General features: G+C 40.8%; 1 protein-coding gene across 1 annotated transcript in view; it reads right to left on the minus strand.

Annotated features, from left to right (window-relative positions):
* Positions 1-4,415: 4,415 nt before the first annotated feature.
* The window catches only part of RGS7 (regulator of G protein signaling 7), a 237,837-nt gene continuing 224,919 nt past the window's right edge, over positions 4,416-17,333 (minus strand). The window contains exon 17 of the mRNA XM_053937363.1: positions 4,416-5,659. Coding sequence (XP_053793338.1) covers positions 5,498-5,659 — 162 coding nt within the window. The 3' untranslated portion in view covers positions 4,416-5,497. The remainder of the gene's footprint in view (positions 5,660-17,333) is intronic.

Genomic DNA, 17,333 nt, shown 5'->3' on the forward strand with positions numbered 1-17,333 from the left:
GAAGGGCATTTCTCATGCTATAAAGTCTGGAGGTGGGTGAATATTTTTACTGTCAAAGTGAGGCTGGGGCAAAAAAAAAAAAAAAAAAAAAAAGAAAAAAAAAAGCTGGCATGTGTCCAGGAAGCTCTGTTTTTCATTTCACCTGAGCTGTTTAGAATTTTTACAACTGAAAATTGCTTCTTTCCATCTGTGAAGCATTTGCTTCTTGGAAAAGATGCACAAAGCCGAGACATGAAAGACATTTGAAATAAATAAATAAACTAATGCATTCTTTGGAGAATCCATGCTGTTTCCCTACTGCTCCCCATTTTCTTATGAAGACCTCTCCACAGATGGAGGGCAGCCGTGGTGTCCTCAGCAGTAATGAGTAAGGGAAAATAATTTCTGTAAGTAAATTAGAGTAGCTCATATGCCTGCATTCTTAATAGATTCTGTTTCTAAAGCATAGACCACAAGCTAATTTAGTGAGAGGAGGGCATCCTTCATATATGTGCATTAAAAAATGTTACAATTTCCAAAGAATAGTTACCTAATAGAATCGCCTGTGGGTAGTACTGCCTGATATAAATACTTTGTGCAGGAATGGCATGGAGGATGTCAAAGTGAGGCTACAGCACACACTTCAGAGACAATTCAGGGCTGTGCCTCTGTTGACATGGTAGCTGAAGATTGTTTTGTATAGCTCAGTAGAGAAAGAGATAAAACAAGCCATTTCTCTGGTCTTTCCCTAACATCCCAAAGTTTATAAGTACCCAATAACAAAAGCAAAATGGCAGTGGTAGCTATTGCAAGGTTCATAACTCCTCCTGCTCCTCTATGACTACATTCCTCTTTAAAAGGCATCACAAAGAAAATTACCCAGAATATCTCAACCAAAACTATGGCAGGTAATTGAGGATTTTTCCTCTGCCCTTTAATCTGAAATGATTGCAGTATAGCAGAGAGAAGGATGCCCAAGTAAGGACAACACAAGGGCGGGTACTCACTCAGAAAGAACTTAAGACTTTCCATTGACTTTGGCCAAAGGATGCTGGCTCACGCTGGCTGCAAGTTTTACCCTATGCTTTTCTCCCTGGAAAGGAGCTACCAAGTGTCCTTCCATATGCTCCTGGTAGTGACAAAGTTCAATCAGTGATAGCTATCAAATTCTGCCTGCCCAGGAGCAGGGATCTGTGTTTGCTAAGGGTTTCATTGGATGCAGAATCAGAAAGCAAAAGTTGCCTTAGCAGGCAATATAAAAAGTTATTGGGCTGTTGTGTCTCAAAGTGATTAATTATTCAATGTGACAGAAGTGATTAATTAATTATTTAATGGAACTTCTCCTAATTGTTCCTTAGCAGCTATGAAAAAATGGAAGGAGTTATTTTGGAAAGTTGCATGTCATTCTACTGTCAGGTGTGTTGATTCACAGCTAGATGGTGGCACCAGCCTCCATGGTCAACCAAATTGGAGACCACATTTCCATCATGATTTGTGTTGCTGGAGCTAGGGATTATATTTGAAGAATGCAGGAGAGGAGCCACGTCTGGTAAGGGCGTGAGGAATCCTTTTGTTATTCAAATTGAAAGCTTGGCTGGTTATATTGAGCACAGAGAAATTTGCTCACTCCTCTGTAACTATCCTGGAGAACAGAAAGCATTGATGAGATCTCCTTTGGAAGCTCATATATTGCTGTTAAAATAGACTCAAGAGTAAATCTATTCTTCTTAAATCTTTTCTTTAGCTTACAGTAATTTTGGGTACACCAAATATCAAGCTTTGAGGAAGGAAAAAAAAAAAAGAGAAAACCCACAAAGGCCATATATTTGATCCCATGCTCAGCAAGGCGTTGTTCCATGGATGAATTTGCAAACCTTGGTTCTATCACTCTGCTAAAGAGGGAGCTATCAGGGTCTCCTTAATATGTTACACAAAAGGGCTGCAGCACACAAAGCCTGGAACACATCAGTGTACAGATCTCAAGAGGGTCCTGTGGAGTCTATTACTTTGATGAAGTGGTATTTAAAATTGCATTACCCAGCAGCTGTTTAACCCTCCAGATGTTGCCCCTGTGGAGTGTTTAATAGGACGTGAAGTGCTGGTAGGCTAGGCCATAACCTCATGTCATCTATTCAGCAGGCCACATCAGGTCTTACCATCTTCTACTAAATCAATACAGGACAACCTGACATAGCAACTTTCCTCATCTGCTGTTCTTTTCCTGATTATTTTTCCAACAGTGAGTAGAAAAACCGGAAGAAAACAAATTAAATCCAAAGGAATGGGAGAAAAGAAGATCTGACAGCAAATACTCCGAAACTTTTGTTCATCTCAGTTCGTGTTTTCCCCTTGTCTGTGCTGACAGCCCCGATGCAGCAGCTTGGTGCTGCCATCTGCTGTTGCTCATGCTGCTCACGTTTTTGAGCGAATCAGCAATGGGCAACTAAAATAAATCAGCATCATGAATAAATAAAAGATAATTATAAAGGGAAATAGGTAAAGAGCCTAGAATGGAAAAACCTCACTTAACCTTTAATTTTTGGCAGCATTTTTGAATCCGTGTGTAACATGCTAATAGTAATTCCTAAGGTCATCAAAAAGATGAGGCATGTTCAACTCAACTTTTGGCAACATTTAGTCTGGACTTTCCTGTGGCTATCAGGTCGAGGACCTGATGCTTCACAGTGTTTTTCATGGTTTAGATATTTGGTGCCACAGGTTTTTGTTTTACAGAGCTGGCTTCCAAAATCAATTAAAACCAAGGAACAAACTTGTTTTGATTAGCACAGGGCACCTGTTAGATCACATTTGCAAAGATGAAACTTTCTGTCTGAAGGCTGGATACCCTCTGGGACATCATCAGCTTTTAACAACATGAACAAAATTGCTTCGTTCACCAGAAGAAATTCAGATGGCATATGACTTGCCCCATCAACCCTCATTGGGCTGTCTGGTATCTAGCTGGGCTATAGTTCTGCTGTTAAGACACAGTCTTGACAGGAATTTTGTTTTGGAGGTAGATATGAAAATGAGGAATGAACTTTTGTTTTGGGGGGGTTCCTTGGAGCACAAACAAATTTGAACTTTTTATAGAGTAAGAACATTGATATCCAGGATGCTGAAAATCAAGAACATTTTACTGTTATTATACAGACCTCTATTTTTTCCTTCCATACTTTTTTTTTTTTTTTTTTTTTTTTTTAAAGGTGGAAACCTATTTACACTTCTCAGCCAAATCTTCACCAAAGATTTCAACAGGGCCAAGATTTCAATCCTTGCTGGCCAGTGTTAGCACAAATGTGATGGCTGTTACTGTGATTATATCTACAGAGAACTGGTACTTAGAGGAAATAACAGTTTACTGGCATCTCTTCTAGTGAAGTTTTTGAGATTCAAGTATCAAGAATGTAGACATGTATTGAACACACTGTGCCAGCACAAATAATCTCTTGACACATGACTGCAGCCACAGAAATCAGTGCCAGCACAGCTCTCTCAAATTTGAAAGGATTGACCACTTCCTCTCACTGTTACTAAACCCTGTGTAGGAATGTAAAACAGATACTACAGCACGTGACAGCTCAGGGATGGATGTCTTTCACACCAAACTCTTGACAAATGTGTTTTTCATCACCTGGCTTCACCTTCTGTTATTCTAATAGCATACTATAGAGTGGTATCCTATGAAATGGTATCTTTGGCAAGTGGTATCTTGGAAGTACTGTAGAATCTCCTTGTCTGATACAGATAGCAGCAGTAAAGCAGCATTTAGTGTGGCAGAGGTTCTCTACTGTAATCCATAAAGTTGGAGCTTGGGAACTTAAAAAGAGTTGTGCTGTAATTTCTAGCTCTGAGGAATGGTCTCCCTTACCTTTGCAGATCCATCTCCTCCATCACTTACCTCTTCCAAAACTGCAAGGCTTTGAGAGTCTTTTGGCTGCAAGAAGAACAGATATCTTTGCATCCTCTGAGGATGAAGTAGGTAGACTCAAAAGAAGCACTTTCTCTGTGTGTGCTTTAGTGAAAAGATGCAAACAAGGTGAGAGAGCAGACTCGTGCTTACAGAACAGCAGACCTTATGCTCCAGGTGTCGTTAGTGCCAGTGGGAGAGAATGGGGCCCCAACCTGGGAGCTACCCAGTCCTGATAGGCACCCACCACTCCAGTTCTGAGATGGAAATTGTGTTGCCAAAGATTCAGTAGACTTAAACCCAAGTTTAGAAATCCTACTAATACACCCACAAGTCATTTTAATCTCTTCCCTCTCCTCACTTCCCTCCTGTTCTTGTCGACCCCAAATACCCACAGTTAAAGTAGGCATTTGGTATAATGCAAAATGTAAAGTGAATTGGCAACAGCATAAATCTGGAACACAGATATGTGAAGATACATTTTGAGAGACAAAACTGCTTTAATATATTTGAGTTGCAACTGGAACATGAGTGCATGTGGAAGAAACAATACTTTCAACTCTCTTACTAGACTTCCAGACCTGGAGCCAGCCGTGCTGGAAATAGAGCAATAAGCGTCTGCCTGGGGCTGGAGATCGTGTTCATGACTCTGGGAGCAATGGGGAAATGAAAATCATCGTTACTGTGCTGGTGTAGATGTAACTCATGTGCACTTGATTGGTGCTTTGCAGGGGAGCCAGAGAGAGCACGCGTGGGGAGAAGGCAGTTGTAAGGGTGCATGGCAACTGTGGCCAAACAGTGCTCTCCCTTCCAGGCCAAGCACACTCCATTAGCCAAAGTAACCAGAAACAGGTGATCTGGCCTCTGAAAATCAATAGTAGCACCATCCCCATGTCTTCCAGGGTACAAAGAGCACTTATAAAAACAGGTTTTACTGGATCATATTGTACCGTTCAGTTTACTTTTTAGTATCAAGGTCTTGTTTAAATGGTGCATATATATCAATAACAGTTAAAGAGAATTCAGTCATTACCAAATTTTAGTCTCATCTGACCTGAAAATTCCCATTCTAATACCTGTATTTTGGGTATAATTGTTGTCAAAATATCATCTTCTGAACACAGAAACTTCAGAAGATTTAAACTGCTATTGTGACTGTCCTATATACAATAAAAAAATATATTGTTACTGCAGAGGAAAATGACTTGTTACATACTTCTCACATAGTATCTTTATTAAACATTTGGACAGATATGTATCCATTTATTATATAAGTAATCTATGGGTTCTTAGTTTGCAAATGCTGGTTGAAAGTTCACAAGAGCAGGCTTTTCTGTGAACTTTCTGTATTTGTAAGTTCAGCCACTGCAATAAATCCTATTGCCTGCTTAGCAGCACTTTGCACTGTACCCCAATGGCTAAAGCTTGGAGCTCTGCATCTGAATATTTCAAAACCTCAGACCAGCTTGCTTGGAGTTTGTTTTTCTTCTTAAATAGTGCAAGTTGTTCTGGAAAGAACATATAATTGCAATTATTTGATAGTCAAATCCTTGGTCACTAACATACCAAGCTCCACTACCACTAATAGAGGTTTCATTGGAGCAAAGCTTATTGCAGCATTTTGTAGTTATTAGAAAAAAAGTGTTCTTTGTGCGTGCTGTAGTTCAGAGCTGTAAGGTCTTTGTGAATGGTTACTCTCAAAGCGCTACAGAAGTTCCCCGGTTCAAGGTGGCTCCTGGCTCCTCGGAAAAAGGAATGTGGGGTTCCAGCCTGGGAGGAGAGAAATAAGTGAAAAAAGAGCATCCCTGGGCTAGACAGGACAGGTCTGCTTAGTGCAGTTCTGCAGCCTGGACAGTCAGTGGTGAGCTGATTCAGAAGGAAGAAAGGTGGGTGCTGACCCCAGTAAACAGCGTGCATCCATGAATCCAAGTCATCAATTACAGTGAAAGCTCCTCCAGCCCTATTTGTCAGAGAAATAGGATTTTCACATTATAAAACCAGGAGTCACTCTGTGGTCACCTAAGTACATAATTTAGGAGACAGAACATCCTTGAATTTGATCCAGTTTAAACTTGAGTAAATCTTTTAGATTAAAAAAAAAACCCAGCAACATCTATTCTCGATTTAAAAATTGCTAATGGTAGAAAAGCCACAATAACCTCTTGCAATCCACACCAGTAGCTAAGTATTTCCCTGGTGAAATGTGTAGCTTTTTCATCCTGTGCATTTGTCCAGCTCCAGATACCAGATCTTTTTATATCTTTTCTTGCTAAATTGGAAGAGCATTACTCCTGAAGTAAATACTTACCATCTACAACCAAAATCCTTAAACTTTTTCTTGGCATGCTTAAATGACTGCACACCTACCACTTCTATCTGAAGATGCTTTCCAGCCTTTTGGTTGGTCTCAGAGCAATCTTTAAGAGTGCCTGAAGCAAACATTGTACTTCAGAGCTCAACACATGTACAGAGGAAATCAGGACTCATGCCAAAAATGCATATTCCCAGGGGTTGCATTAGTTCCCAACCAGTTTTGTGCCTGGAGTTGACATCCAGCTAATGCCCTGGACATGAACCAGCAAATCCAGTTTAAGCCCATTGACCCCTGGTGAGGTGTTCTCCCCACAGCTCATGCAGCCCCTACAACTTGTTTCTCTGCACCTGACTTCACTTTTGTCCCCCAGATAAATGACAATTGCTCAGTCATATAACTTCAAATGACCAAACACTTCAATTTTTTGCTTCTAAAGCTCCTTCAGTCCTCATTTTGGAGGAATCCAGTAATCTTCATAATCATTGTCATGTTTTCAGTGATGATTTTATGCTTCTATTACTAATAGTAAAATTTGTACCATAATTTTTCAGGACACTGTCAGAAGCAAGGCTGCTCACTGCTGAACTGTTCAACTGCAGAAATATTAGCCAGTGTCATTGGTACTCTGCATACATTAATTTCCCTGAAGTCACACATTATTATTCACTTTATGTCTAAGATATTGTATAAAGTTACTGTGCTGCATTTTCAAGCTCAGAGAGGTCTCTCTCAAATAATGTAAGGAAGGGTAGCAAGTGCAAGTAATTTTCTGTGTTCCTATCCTGCTTTTCAGGTAAGAGCAGCAAGTTATTAATTAATCAGCTCCATGAACTAATTAAAAATATATATTTTGCATGTAACAATTCATATAACATATGTACATGAAATGAAAGCCACAGGAAATACAAATAGAAGTTTCACAAGAATTTAGTGACAGGCCATGAAAAGGACCCTGGGAGAAAAAGGGAAACAACTCTCTTGTGCCTTGCTTTATTCATGAAGACAAATTCACTTTCTTTCTGAAAATGGTTGATACTCAACGTTGTCTCTGCATGTCAACTCCACTTCTTTTCCCTCTTTGAAGTGCTGAGCATCTTTCGATACGTTTGGTAAGTCTCTATTAATTCATTCCCATCAGAGTGCTAAAAAGACACATATCATGGAGGAAAAAAAATGCATAGTTCTCCTTCCACATGGACCACAGCAAAAATAACCAGCTGCAAACAAGCAGGGATGCATATTTTCCATGATTCATGCTGCAGAACCACCATAGGCTGTGGGACTGTTGTACAGAATTTGAGCTTTCACAGAAAAAAAAATGCTACCAGGTGGCCTGATGGTGAGGAAAGTCTTCCCAGAAAGGAACTGAACATGAATCAAGTCAGGATGACTCAGATTGTTTTTGTGATTCTGCAGAGAGACAATCTGAGATAATAGCTGGGTTGTGTGAACTATTGCTATAATTTATTACAATAAATTTCAAAATACAATGATTTACTATTATGAATTGTTTTTTTATTTTCTGTCTATATATCAAAAGCACTGTAATATCTATATTTCTAGCCCCTCTGTATGAATAAACACATATAAAAATATATATAAAAGTCCTCTGTATGCTTCATAGCAAATATGCAAATTATCATCTTAACAAACATAGCAACATCCCTTTTGTATGCTCAGTGAAGTGCACTTTGATAAGAAGACAGTAATGTGTAGCAGCAAGATTGAGTTATGATGGGAGGTAGCCAGCCTTAGGACACCAAGGAATTTATGATTCTATCATTACATACTGAAGCTTGAAGCTTATGACAGAGCTTTCTAGGTGGTGGGTAAAAAAAAAAAAAAAAAAAAAAAAAAAAAATAGACTGAAAAAAAAAGCCTGGGCCTTTGCTTAAATATATAAATTAGGTTTGTGCTGCTTTGAATTCAAAAAAAGAAAGAAAACTGGTCTATTTGTGTTTCACAACAAGGGTACTGTAGGCAGCACAAAGTATCAGTAAAAGTAAAGGACATTTCTGCTGTTTGCATGTTCTACATGCAGGTTAAGTAAATGGTTTTAATTTAACCAACCAGGTCCCATGACTCAAGGTGAGAAAAATTCTTCTTTAGTGCTGTTCTCCATCCTTTGCCAGAAAGCTGTTCCCAACTGAAACTATATTTATCTGTTATTTACCAGTTTAGTCAGCTGAGGACAAGTTGTTCTGAAAATGTTTGTTTATATCAGCCAGCTAGGCATCAAGAAGAAAAAGAAGTGGAAAGAAAGACCAATATGGAAACACGTTTGAAATTCCAGGGAAAACCTTTCTGTTGACTTTATTAGGATATAGCCAAGATCTGCAGTCAACAGAGAATGATGGCTATTAAAATAAGGGAAAGAGACTAGAGACTGTAAAGAAAGAAAAGGCAGAGAAAGGAAAATAGAAGGAACTTCCTAGATTCCCATTAAAAAAAAGGCAGGGTCCGGGGGAGGAAAATGGAGGTTCAGCTGCAAACAAGCAATGCAAGGGAATGAAAACTGAGAAAGTAAATTAAAATATGTATGATCATTGATTTTAATGGTTAAAGATATCAGTCACTGGCCTGGTTTCCAAATTTTCCTGAATAAGTGGTAGAGGCACAGGCTGGTTTCTGTATGGATAGGATATTGAAATAGCAGGAAAATTCAGAGAAGTTATTAATGTCTGAAGCTTTGGGAAGATCACATCTGGTAGTAAAGGAAAGATTTATCTTCTATTTTAAATTGCTTGGAAATTATTGGGGAATTTTTGTTATATAATTATATTTGGGGTCCTCCCTCTTAGAGAATGTTTTAATTTTCAATTTTTACCCTGACAAAACAATTTTAGTAGAGCACAGTGAGTGCAGCGAGTATGTATCAGTACTGACCATGAAAGGACAAACACCACATAGCAAGCCTTATAGGATTCAGGAAGGGCAGAATTTAAGTTTAACTACAAAGAAAGCCAACTTGTTAAGAAATGTGTCTGAAACAAAATGACTAGTAAATCCTCCAAAAATCAGTTTTTGCAGGGGGAGTAAATGTGGAAGGCATATTGTCTTCTTAATCCAGAACAGACTGACGCATCTTTTGAAGAACAAAATGAAATTCTTTCTAAACTATGAAATCTTGAAGGGAGGCCAGGCATGAATTTACCAGCCAGTAAAAAGGTCCTTTAGACTCTCCTCTTGTCCCAGCCAGACCTCCATATGCTGCTCCCTTGTCTGTTTTTTAAATAGTAACATCCAAATATGTAGCTAGTAGAGAGATTGTTGGATGACCAACAGATGGGTAGTTGGTAGATAGAGGCCACTTAGTTTGTTTCCCCCACAGTTTTCTGGTTTGTAGTAGCTTTATTTCCCTTATCATGTCTCCCCATCTGTCCTTTTTGAGTTGGCTTCCAGCGCAATGAATGGTTTCCATTTTTAATATACCATACATACATAGTTATATCTTTCCCTGTGGACATAGGCAAAGAGCTTGCAGTCTTGACAACCACATTATTAATGATGGAAGCATGTGCTGTCGATGTCCCAGCTAGTAGAATAATACAGGCCTCCAATATTTTCAGAGTTTACTGCATAAGATGACCTTGTTAGCTCAGTCTTATGAACACGCATCAGGACAGAGGTGAGCTGTCACAATAAATATCTGTCATATGATCCAGACCTAATTCTTCATGGCCACCATTTTCCTGCAGCACATTCAGGTACCAGTGCTCTCATGCATTGCAGAATCCTCCTCACTTTTGTGTGTTTGCCCATGTTGTGGTGTGTCTCTTCCAAGCCCCTGCCGCTGCTACCAATGCCCTCCTCAGGCTAAGGCCCCTCCAAGCACCCAGACACCAGTCTGATTCTCCAGGAGAGCAGTGTATTGGTCTTTCCCCTTCCATGTACATACAAAAGTATTCTTTGCACAAAACTAAAGAAATTTTGTCAGAAATTCTCCAGGTGCTTCAGGAATGCCATATAGAGAAGCCAGTTGACAAAAGCAGCCATTGATGATGGACAATCTGTCACAAAGTTGTTCCTTTTCCTTGAGTGGCACTGAATTTTCTAGCACACTACACCATTACCTCCCAAGCAGTAAAAGACCCATATAGAATTGCACAAAATGTCATATAAAGCCTTATTACCAAGGGAAAAGAACAGTTGGTAGCAATGTCCCAAATAGTTATGCTTCAAAAGCATCAGCTCAAAACCCTAGAAGCTCTCTTGACAGGAGAAAATCTTCCCTTCTTCATCAGCAGTTGAGCCAGGTTTTGAGCTAGCAGTGTTTCCAAACAAATTAGTAGTATTAGAAATAGTAGAGTAATACTGCCTGCCCCTTTCCATCACTGGAAGGATTTGGAAGTAATCTTCCAGCAGACCTGTGCCAGTTGCACACAGAGCGGGCACATGCAGAGAACATCTGTTTCAAAGGATGTGTCAGCAGTGCAGGCACTGTGACATCAAATGCCAGGGTACAAAAAGGCACTGGGAAACTTGCTGTAGGATCCTGTGGGGAGTGAACATTGTCCCTCCTGTGACCAGGGACAGGACTGTTCAGTCTGTGTCACAGAAGCAATATGCATCCTCCATCCTGATGTTCCTTGCCGCACACACCGCACCACAGTCATGCACATTCGCCTCTACAAATACCAGGTTGCCAGTGACTAATATGAGCTCTTTAAATCTTGATGATGAATGGTTCTACATTCCCAAAGAGGATTGCTCTGTCCCACCGCACATTTTTGTCTTGTCTGTTTCTATAAAGCTGGGAGGATAGACTAACAAAAGTCACCTGGAGTGATGAAGGGCTTTGATTAAGGGCTCCCCAAACTCAGCTTAGAACTAGCTATTAGTACCCAAACCAAATCTAAAAGCTGCCTATACAAGGTGCCTATACAAGCCAGGTTGGAGCAAAACAGAAACACACAGGTTTCTCTGAGCTGAGATGTGCCCTCCTCTCTCTCAGTTGAACACAGCACTGTCTCAGGCACCACCAGCTCAGCAAGGATGTAGCCCCAGATGCCGTGATGGTGTGGATGACAGCAGGGCATTTCTTAGTCTCGGATGCATCACACAAGCTGGAGCCCAGAGACTAGCTCAGCTCAGAGCTATGACGCACTATGAGAGCCTTCCTCACTCCCGGGGAAGCCAGCTCTGCTCCAAGCTGTGGGAAAACCACAACCAGACCCCATGTTTTAGGTTTTTACTGCCTGCCCAGCCACATCATCAGACTACCTCATTTTTAGTAAATGATCTAGACATCAGTGAATTCTCCAGATAATAAAAGACTATCCTTCAGCCTCCTACACCACCTCTTAATGTGACCCCCCACCTAGACTGCAGCCCTTCAAGTTATCCTCCATTTGTTTGTTGGTGTGCTCCCTTAGATCTGCAGATCGCTTTGATTATTTGAACATCTGAAAGTTGTCACATGCCTTTTCTGACCGTGACCATCTGAAATATTACCCAGCAGGACTTGAGGGGAGACACAGTAAGGAAACAAAAACATCCTACTCATAAGAACATGTGGCAGGAATTATCAAATGACACCATCCCAAAGGGTAGTGCTATATATCCAAGCAAAGACAAATTTTCTCCCCATCCCCTAAAGCCAGGACAATCTTTTCCCATGGTATCAACTCAAGACATAAAACAATATTACATACAAATACCTAAAGTATTTTTCATTAAACATTATGTTATGAAGGTTAGTTCTCTATTACTAATGGAGAGAAAGTATTTCTTTCATCCTCCAGCTTTCAAAACTGGAGAGTAGGTCCTCCTTATACATGATTCTCAACAGAAAAACTTCCCTAAAATGGTTCAGTGTCTGCGGTTGTTAGGTTGCCTGCTGTCCTTACAGGCAGAGCACAGGTTCTTTGGTAAAACTGGAATGGGATATATATGTAAAAAAAAAGAGATTAAAAAAGGTTGAAATACAGAGTCAGAGTTTCTCAGCAATCTCATCAGAGGCAGTAGGGGGTCTGGAGAAGAGCAGAAAAGACCAAAATCAATGCAGCTGCGCAGGTGGAAGTCCAGGAAAATCAAGCACAGATTTTAGATTTGGTTTCTCATTCTTAACAAGATACAGAAATGAACAAATGAAGAACAAATGAAGCGTGGAGAGCAATACAGACCATACTGCTGCAGTCTGACAGCTGTTAACCAATTATATTTTGGCTTTGTCAAGAGGTTCTCCCTAAAATCAGAAGGCAATGGATTTCCTTCTGAACAGCTTGTTTGCTTATAGATCATAGGTCCAAAATCTCAGTGCCCTGGAGGAACACAGGAACAACTACGTGCTCCCATGCATTACTTCCAAACTCCCCTTCCCTGTGGGCAGTCAGCTGGAAGGGGGGCAGTCTTTGCTGGGGGCATTATACTAGTAGAAGTAGAACTGCTTTTTCCATCAGCCCTAAGCCTCTGCATGTCTCCAGAGTCGAATCAGACCTTGCTGTACTGGCTTTGCTCCGTGGCTGTCACTATTACTTCTTCCTTTGGAGGTACTTTATATTTGGTTGCACAGCACTCTGATTTTTTCTTCTTAAACCAAGTGCTACTGGCTACTGAAGTAAGTTCCTGACAAACCAAATATATCTTGATAAAACCCCAACATCCTGGAAGGCACTCATGTAGTGCAGCGACACTGGTTCCCAGGGATCCTCTTAAAAGCAGACGGTCTCCTCTTATGTAACCTTCCACGGTCTTTCTGTTGGGATACGACAGAAGGTGCTTCATGTGTCCCCGGCCAGGGGAGGGGACAGGGAGCGTTGGTGTGAGCACGGTCTCAGAGGCACTGCGCACTCGCGGGGTGCTGCTGTTCCCTGGCCGAACCAGCATCCCGGTGGGGTGGGAGCGGCGCGGGCGCGGTTCCTGCGCGCACCCGCAGGTGTCACTGCTGCCCCGCCACCCGCCCGGCGGGGACAGCCTGCGGCGCCCGAGCCGCGCACAGCCGGCAAAGCTCTCGGGTGCTGATGCTGAGAGAGAAGCTCGAAATTGCTGCACGGCCGCTTCCAACCATCGCCGCAGCGGAGGGTTTAGAGGAGGAGCGGAATATCGGGTTTATTTGTTTCCGATGAATATCGATCAGTTGTCAGCACACACATCAGCAAGACTCAGCGTGAAAGAAAACCAAAAACGTCAAATAGAAAAAAGAGGTATATGATCACTACAGGACTACAGAAGGAAAAAGGAAATAAAAAAATAAATAAATCACCGGGCTTTTTATAACACCTAACTAATTTGCTCTACTGTGGTAAAGAAAATTGCTTTGACTTCCTTCCTTTGTTTCTGATTTTATGCTCTATTTTGTTTTCTCAAATAATGGGTTATAGTGAATACCAAAATAGTCCCATCAGTAAATTTCTCTAATGAATATTTTTTTTGTAGCAAGCATTACACAATTCATAGTCGTACCATTCAGATTACACAGTTTTCCTTTGCAGGAAACTGCAGCAGCAGTGCAGCAGATCAGTGCTAATACACTGGCCATGCAGGTCCTACCATGTCAGTACCTATAAAACAGAAATATAGGACTATGCAGGGGATGGAGTTGCTAAAAAAAGTCATTTCTGTGTTACATGAAGGACTGATGCTGACTGCTGCAGACAGATTTTCTCTGGTAGAGCTGCTGCTGTATGCACAAGATGGCAAGGCCTCAGTAATGAGGAGTAATGACCTCCATCCTGATGCAGAAGCTCTCAGGATCTGAAAAGGATGAAGCTTCTCCAGGCAACATCAGACATCTTAACCACATTGGGCATGGAAAGGTATTTTCTTGTCTCCTCTTTCTTGCTTTTTTTTTTCTTTTCCCCTTCACTGTGCTATGAGGGTAACATATTAAAAAATCTTTATTTAGATGTACAATAAAAGCAGCTGGCTTTGTTATTTGTATCACTTCTCTCTCTTATATTCCTTGAAGTCTTCTGGCCTGTAAACACTTGCTCTTTCCTTTCTTATTAAAAGACACAAAATAATCATAGCCCCTCCACCTAGTCCATGCTTTCTGTGGAAAGATGTTGTCTTCCAAAGCTTTCTAGAGACAAAGGTGCATTCCCAGCACATCCTGTAGTTTGGAGTGAGAGAAGAAGCAGGAAAAATCCAAACCATCTTTCAATAAAAAACCCCAAATCCACCCTACTAGCCCACCCTAATGTACCAAAGGGATTCCACCAGTGACATCCAGCTAGCAAGCACAATTTTAGGAACAAAGGGTAAGTGTATTTTAAAGCTAGTCTGAAAGGTTTCACATCTCTGATTTCAGTGGAAGTATGTTTTGGGGCAGGAAAAACACAGTACTCCTTGCAGATGGGAATCCCAGAGTACAGTTTTAAAAATACAGCAATAAGGTTTGAGAAAGTATTTTTTCTCTTGTTCCACTTAGCTCTGACCAGCAGCAGAAGAGGTATCTAAAAATCATATCTTCCATGCTTGTTTTCTTAGTTGGTTGGGGGTGGGACCTGTCATTTTTTTCCCAATACTACAAGTATACAGAAAAGATAGATGATATGGGTCTGTATGATGGGAATGCACTGGGAAGAAACCCTTGGGAAAAAAGTGGAAGTCTAATATTTCAATTTTCTCCTTACAGGACAAAAATAAAGATGGAAGTGAAAATTCCCCTCTGCACACAAATGCACTGGTGGGAGAGCAGCTTTAGCTACTCCCTTATGGCTGGAGTCTCCTACACTGTCAGAAAAGGATTAGGAAAACAGCTGAGAAGGAAATCAAGGGAAGAGAGATAAGGCAAAACCTTGCTAGTCAAGAAAGGTTGCTGAACTGCTTTGGAAGGGATGGAGGAAGGAGAAATGGAGTCACCCAAAATGACTTAGGAATTAAAAACTTAACAGCTCCCTAAAAACAACTTTGTGGAAGCTGATTCCCTCATTAGTTGAGCATATCTATCTAAATGTCTGAACTGTATCAGCAGTTTACTCTATCCGTTGATGAAATTCCACATTTGTGCCTCCTCCCCAAAAACATTTTATCTGTGATGTAGGCACAACATGACCTTCCACAGGCCTGTTCACTGGTGTCACTGGAGCTACCACCCAGACCTGTATGGACCAGGACTTAGAAATATTTCCTAGTCTTGAGCTTTAATCTTTATTCCTGCCTCCCACAGACACTTTCTTTGATAACAGATAGAGACATTCTGCATCACTCTGTGGACATCCTCACCTCACTCTTACCATGGAAGAAGCTCAAGTTCCTTACTTGTTCCAAATTGTGATGCTGGGAGTGAATGGCCCCAGTACCCACCCCCTTCCTTCCATCAGTCCGGGGCACCAGAGGAATGACACTTTTTGTCCGTCTCCATTCACCTAAGCAAAGGAATAACTGACCTCCCTTGTATCTCCTGAGGTTCCCAGAGACACCTCCCCAGCAGTGAGGATGGATATCCCTGCCGTGCACAGGCACCCTCCTCCCCAGGACATTGCCCCATGCCCCTTTCCCTTCACCCTGGGGGAGCAGTGGCTGTAGGAGGAGTGGAGAGCTCCTGGGAGCAGGGTGGGGAAGGAAAGAGGCAGACTGCTGGGGGAAGGATGGTCTCCTGAGATCAGGACACAGTCAAAGGCACATTGTGCATCAGCTCCTGCCCTATTGCTAATCTGCCTTTCTTTTAATTCTTTCTGTTTTGTTTTGGTTTTTTTTTTTTTCTAATTTGTTTTAGTTCCAAGCAGGATAAAACAGAGAAGGTAAGTATAGAGAGCATTAGTGGGCACCGTAAGACCATGTGGGAGAGATCAATAGAGCAAGAATCAGAGGAACAAAGGAAAAAAAAACATAAAAGATGAAGAATCCTAAAAAAAGATGTTACTGATGAGGAGGGGGAGAAAAGAAAGAGAGTATAAAAGAAAAGTTGTCTAAAGAACAGTACATCAAAAGAGATGAACTCAAAAAAGTTCATAGATTTTGGGTTATACATTCCTCTCAGCAAAAAAGGTAGAAAAGTAAGTCACATTAAATATGTCATTGCCACTCAGCTTTTAAAAATGAAAGGGGTACAAAAATAAAAAGGTGGAACAGATAATGTGCATAATGAAATGCCTCATTTATGTGATATCCACACTGAAGGAGCAGCTGCCAGGTTAAGAGGAAGGGTGGGAAATAGTACCCCCTTTGAAAGATCTGTGATGAATCTAACAAGATATTTCAAAATCTAGTCAAATCAAAAAGAAAGCCAATGAAGGTGAATGCAGCAGAATATATTTTGGGAGCAAAGTACAATAAAAATTGTGCAAATGCCACTAACAAGGTAACATTTACCATCGTGTCTTAATATTGTTTGATATTTACTGTCCATGTCCACACTTGTAAATAAGGACTATCATCTAGCATTTGAGCAGGTTCTCAGAGTTTATTATCTGGACAATTTTTTCTTTGCAATTTACACATACAGATCCCTTACAGCAAATAGTGATGATGGTACTCATTCTAATTCAAGTGTTTGTGTTAAAAAAGCAGGCCAGCAGATTCCTCACTCTCACATAAAGATTCTGCCAGAGAAAAGGACTGCTAGTAGTGCACAGATGTAATAAAAAAATAATAATGATAAAAAAAGATCTTGGGAAAAGAGAAAGATGATCTGAAAAAAGACAATGCTATTCAAGAGACAACTCAAGGCTCCTCACTGACCCAAGAAGAGTCAGCTACACACAAAGGGGAGCAACTATCTGTGCTGGACTGCACAAGATCAGGATAATTTGCCACATAAAATGGCAAAGTTCAAGTAGAGGCCATCTACTACAAAATGAGCAAGTCCTGTAGTTGTGTATATGGGCAGAAGTACAACAACAATCCTCTGAACTCCTCCTGTAAAACCCTGGTGGGAGTCCTGCAAGCATCATCTCCAAGAAATTCATAATAACCCCTGGCCCAGAGGAGAGCAATAAAGTCACTCAACACTTCAGAGAAAACCAGTAAGAAAACCAAAGGAGGCTGTGATGTTGCAATGTCCATTCATGTTAGGAACATATTATTGTAGTGAGTGCAGCAGCCTGGTCAAAAATAAAGGGATAAATCAAAGCAAGGAAGATTCTGTTTAGATATTAGGGAAAAAAAACTTTGTAGTTTCAGACTGCCTGGAGAGACTCTGCAGCCCTCAAGTCAATATATATACAAACAAAACACTTTCAATGC

This window comes from Vidua chalybeata, chromosome 3, assembly GCF_026979565.1.
Source record: "Vidua chalybeata isolate OUT-0048 chromosome 3, bVidCha1 merged haplotype, whole genome shotgun sequence".
NCBI lineage: Eukaryota > Metazoa > Chordata > Aves > Passeriformes > Viduidae > Vidua > Vidua chalybeata.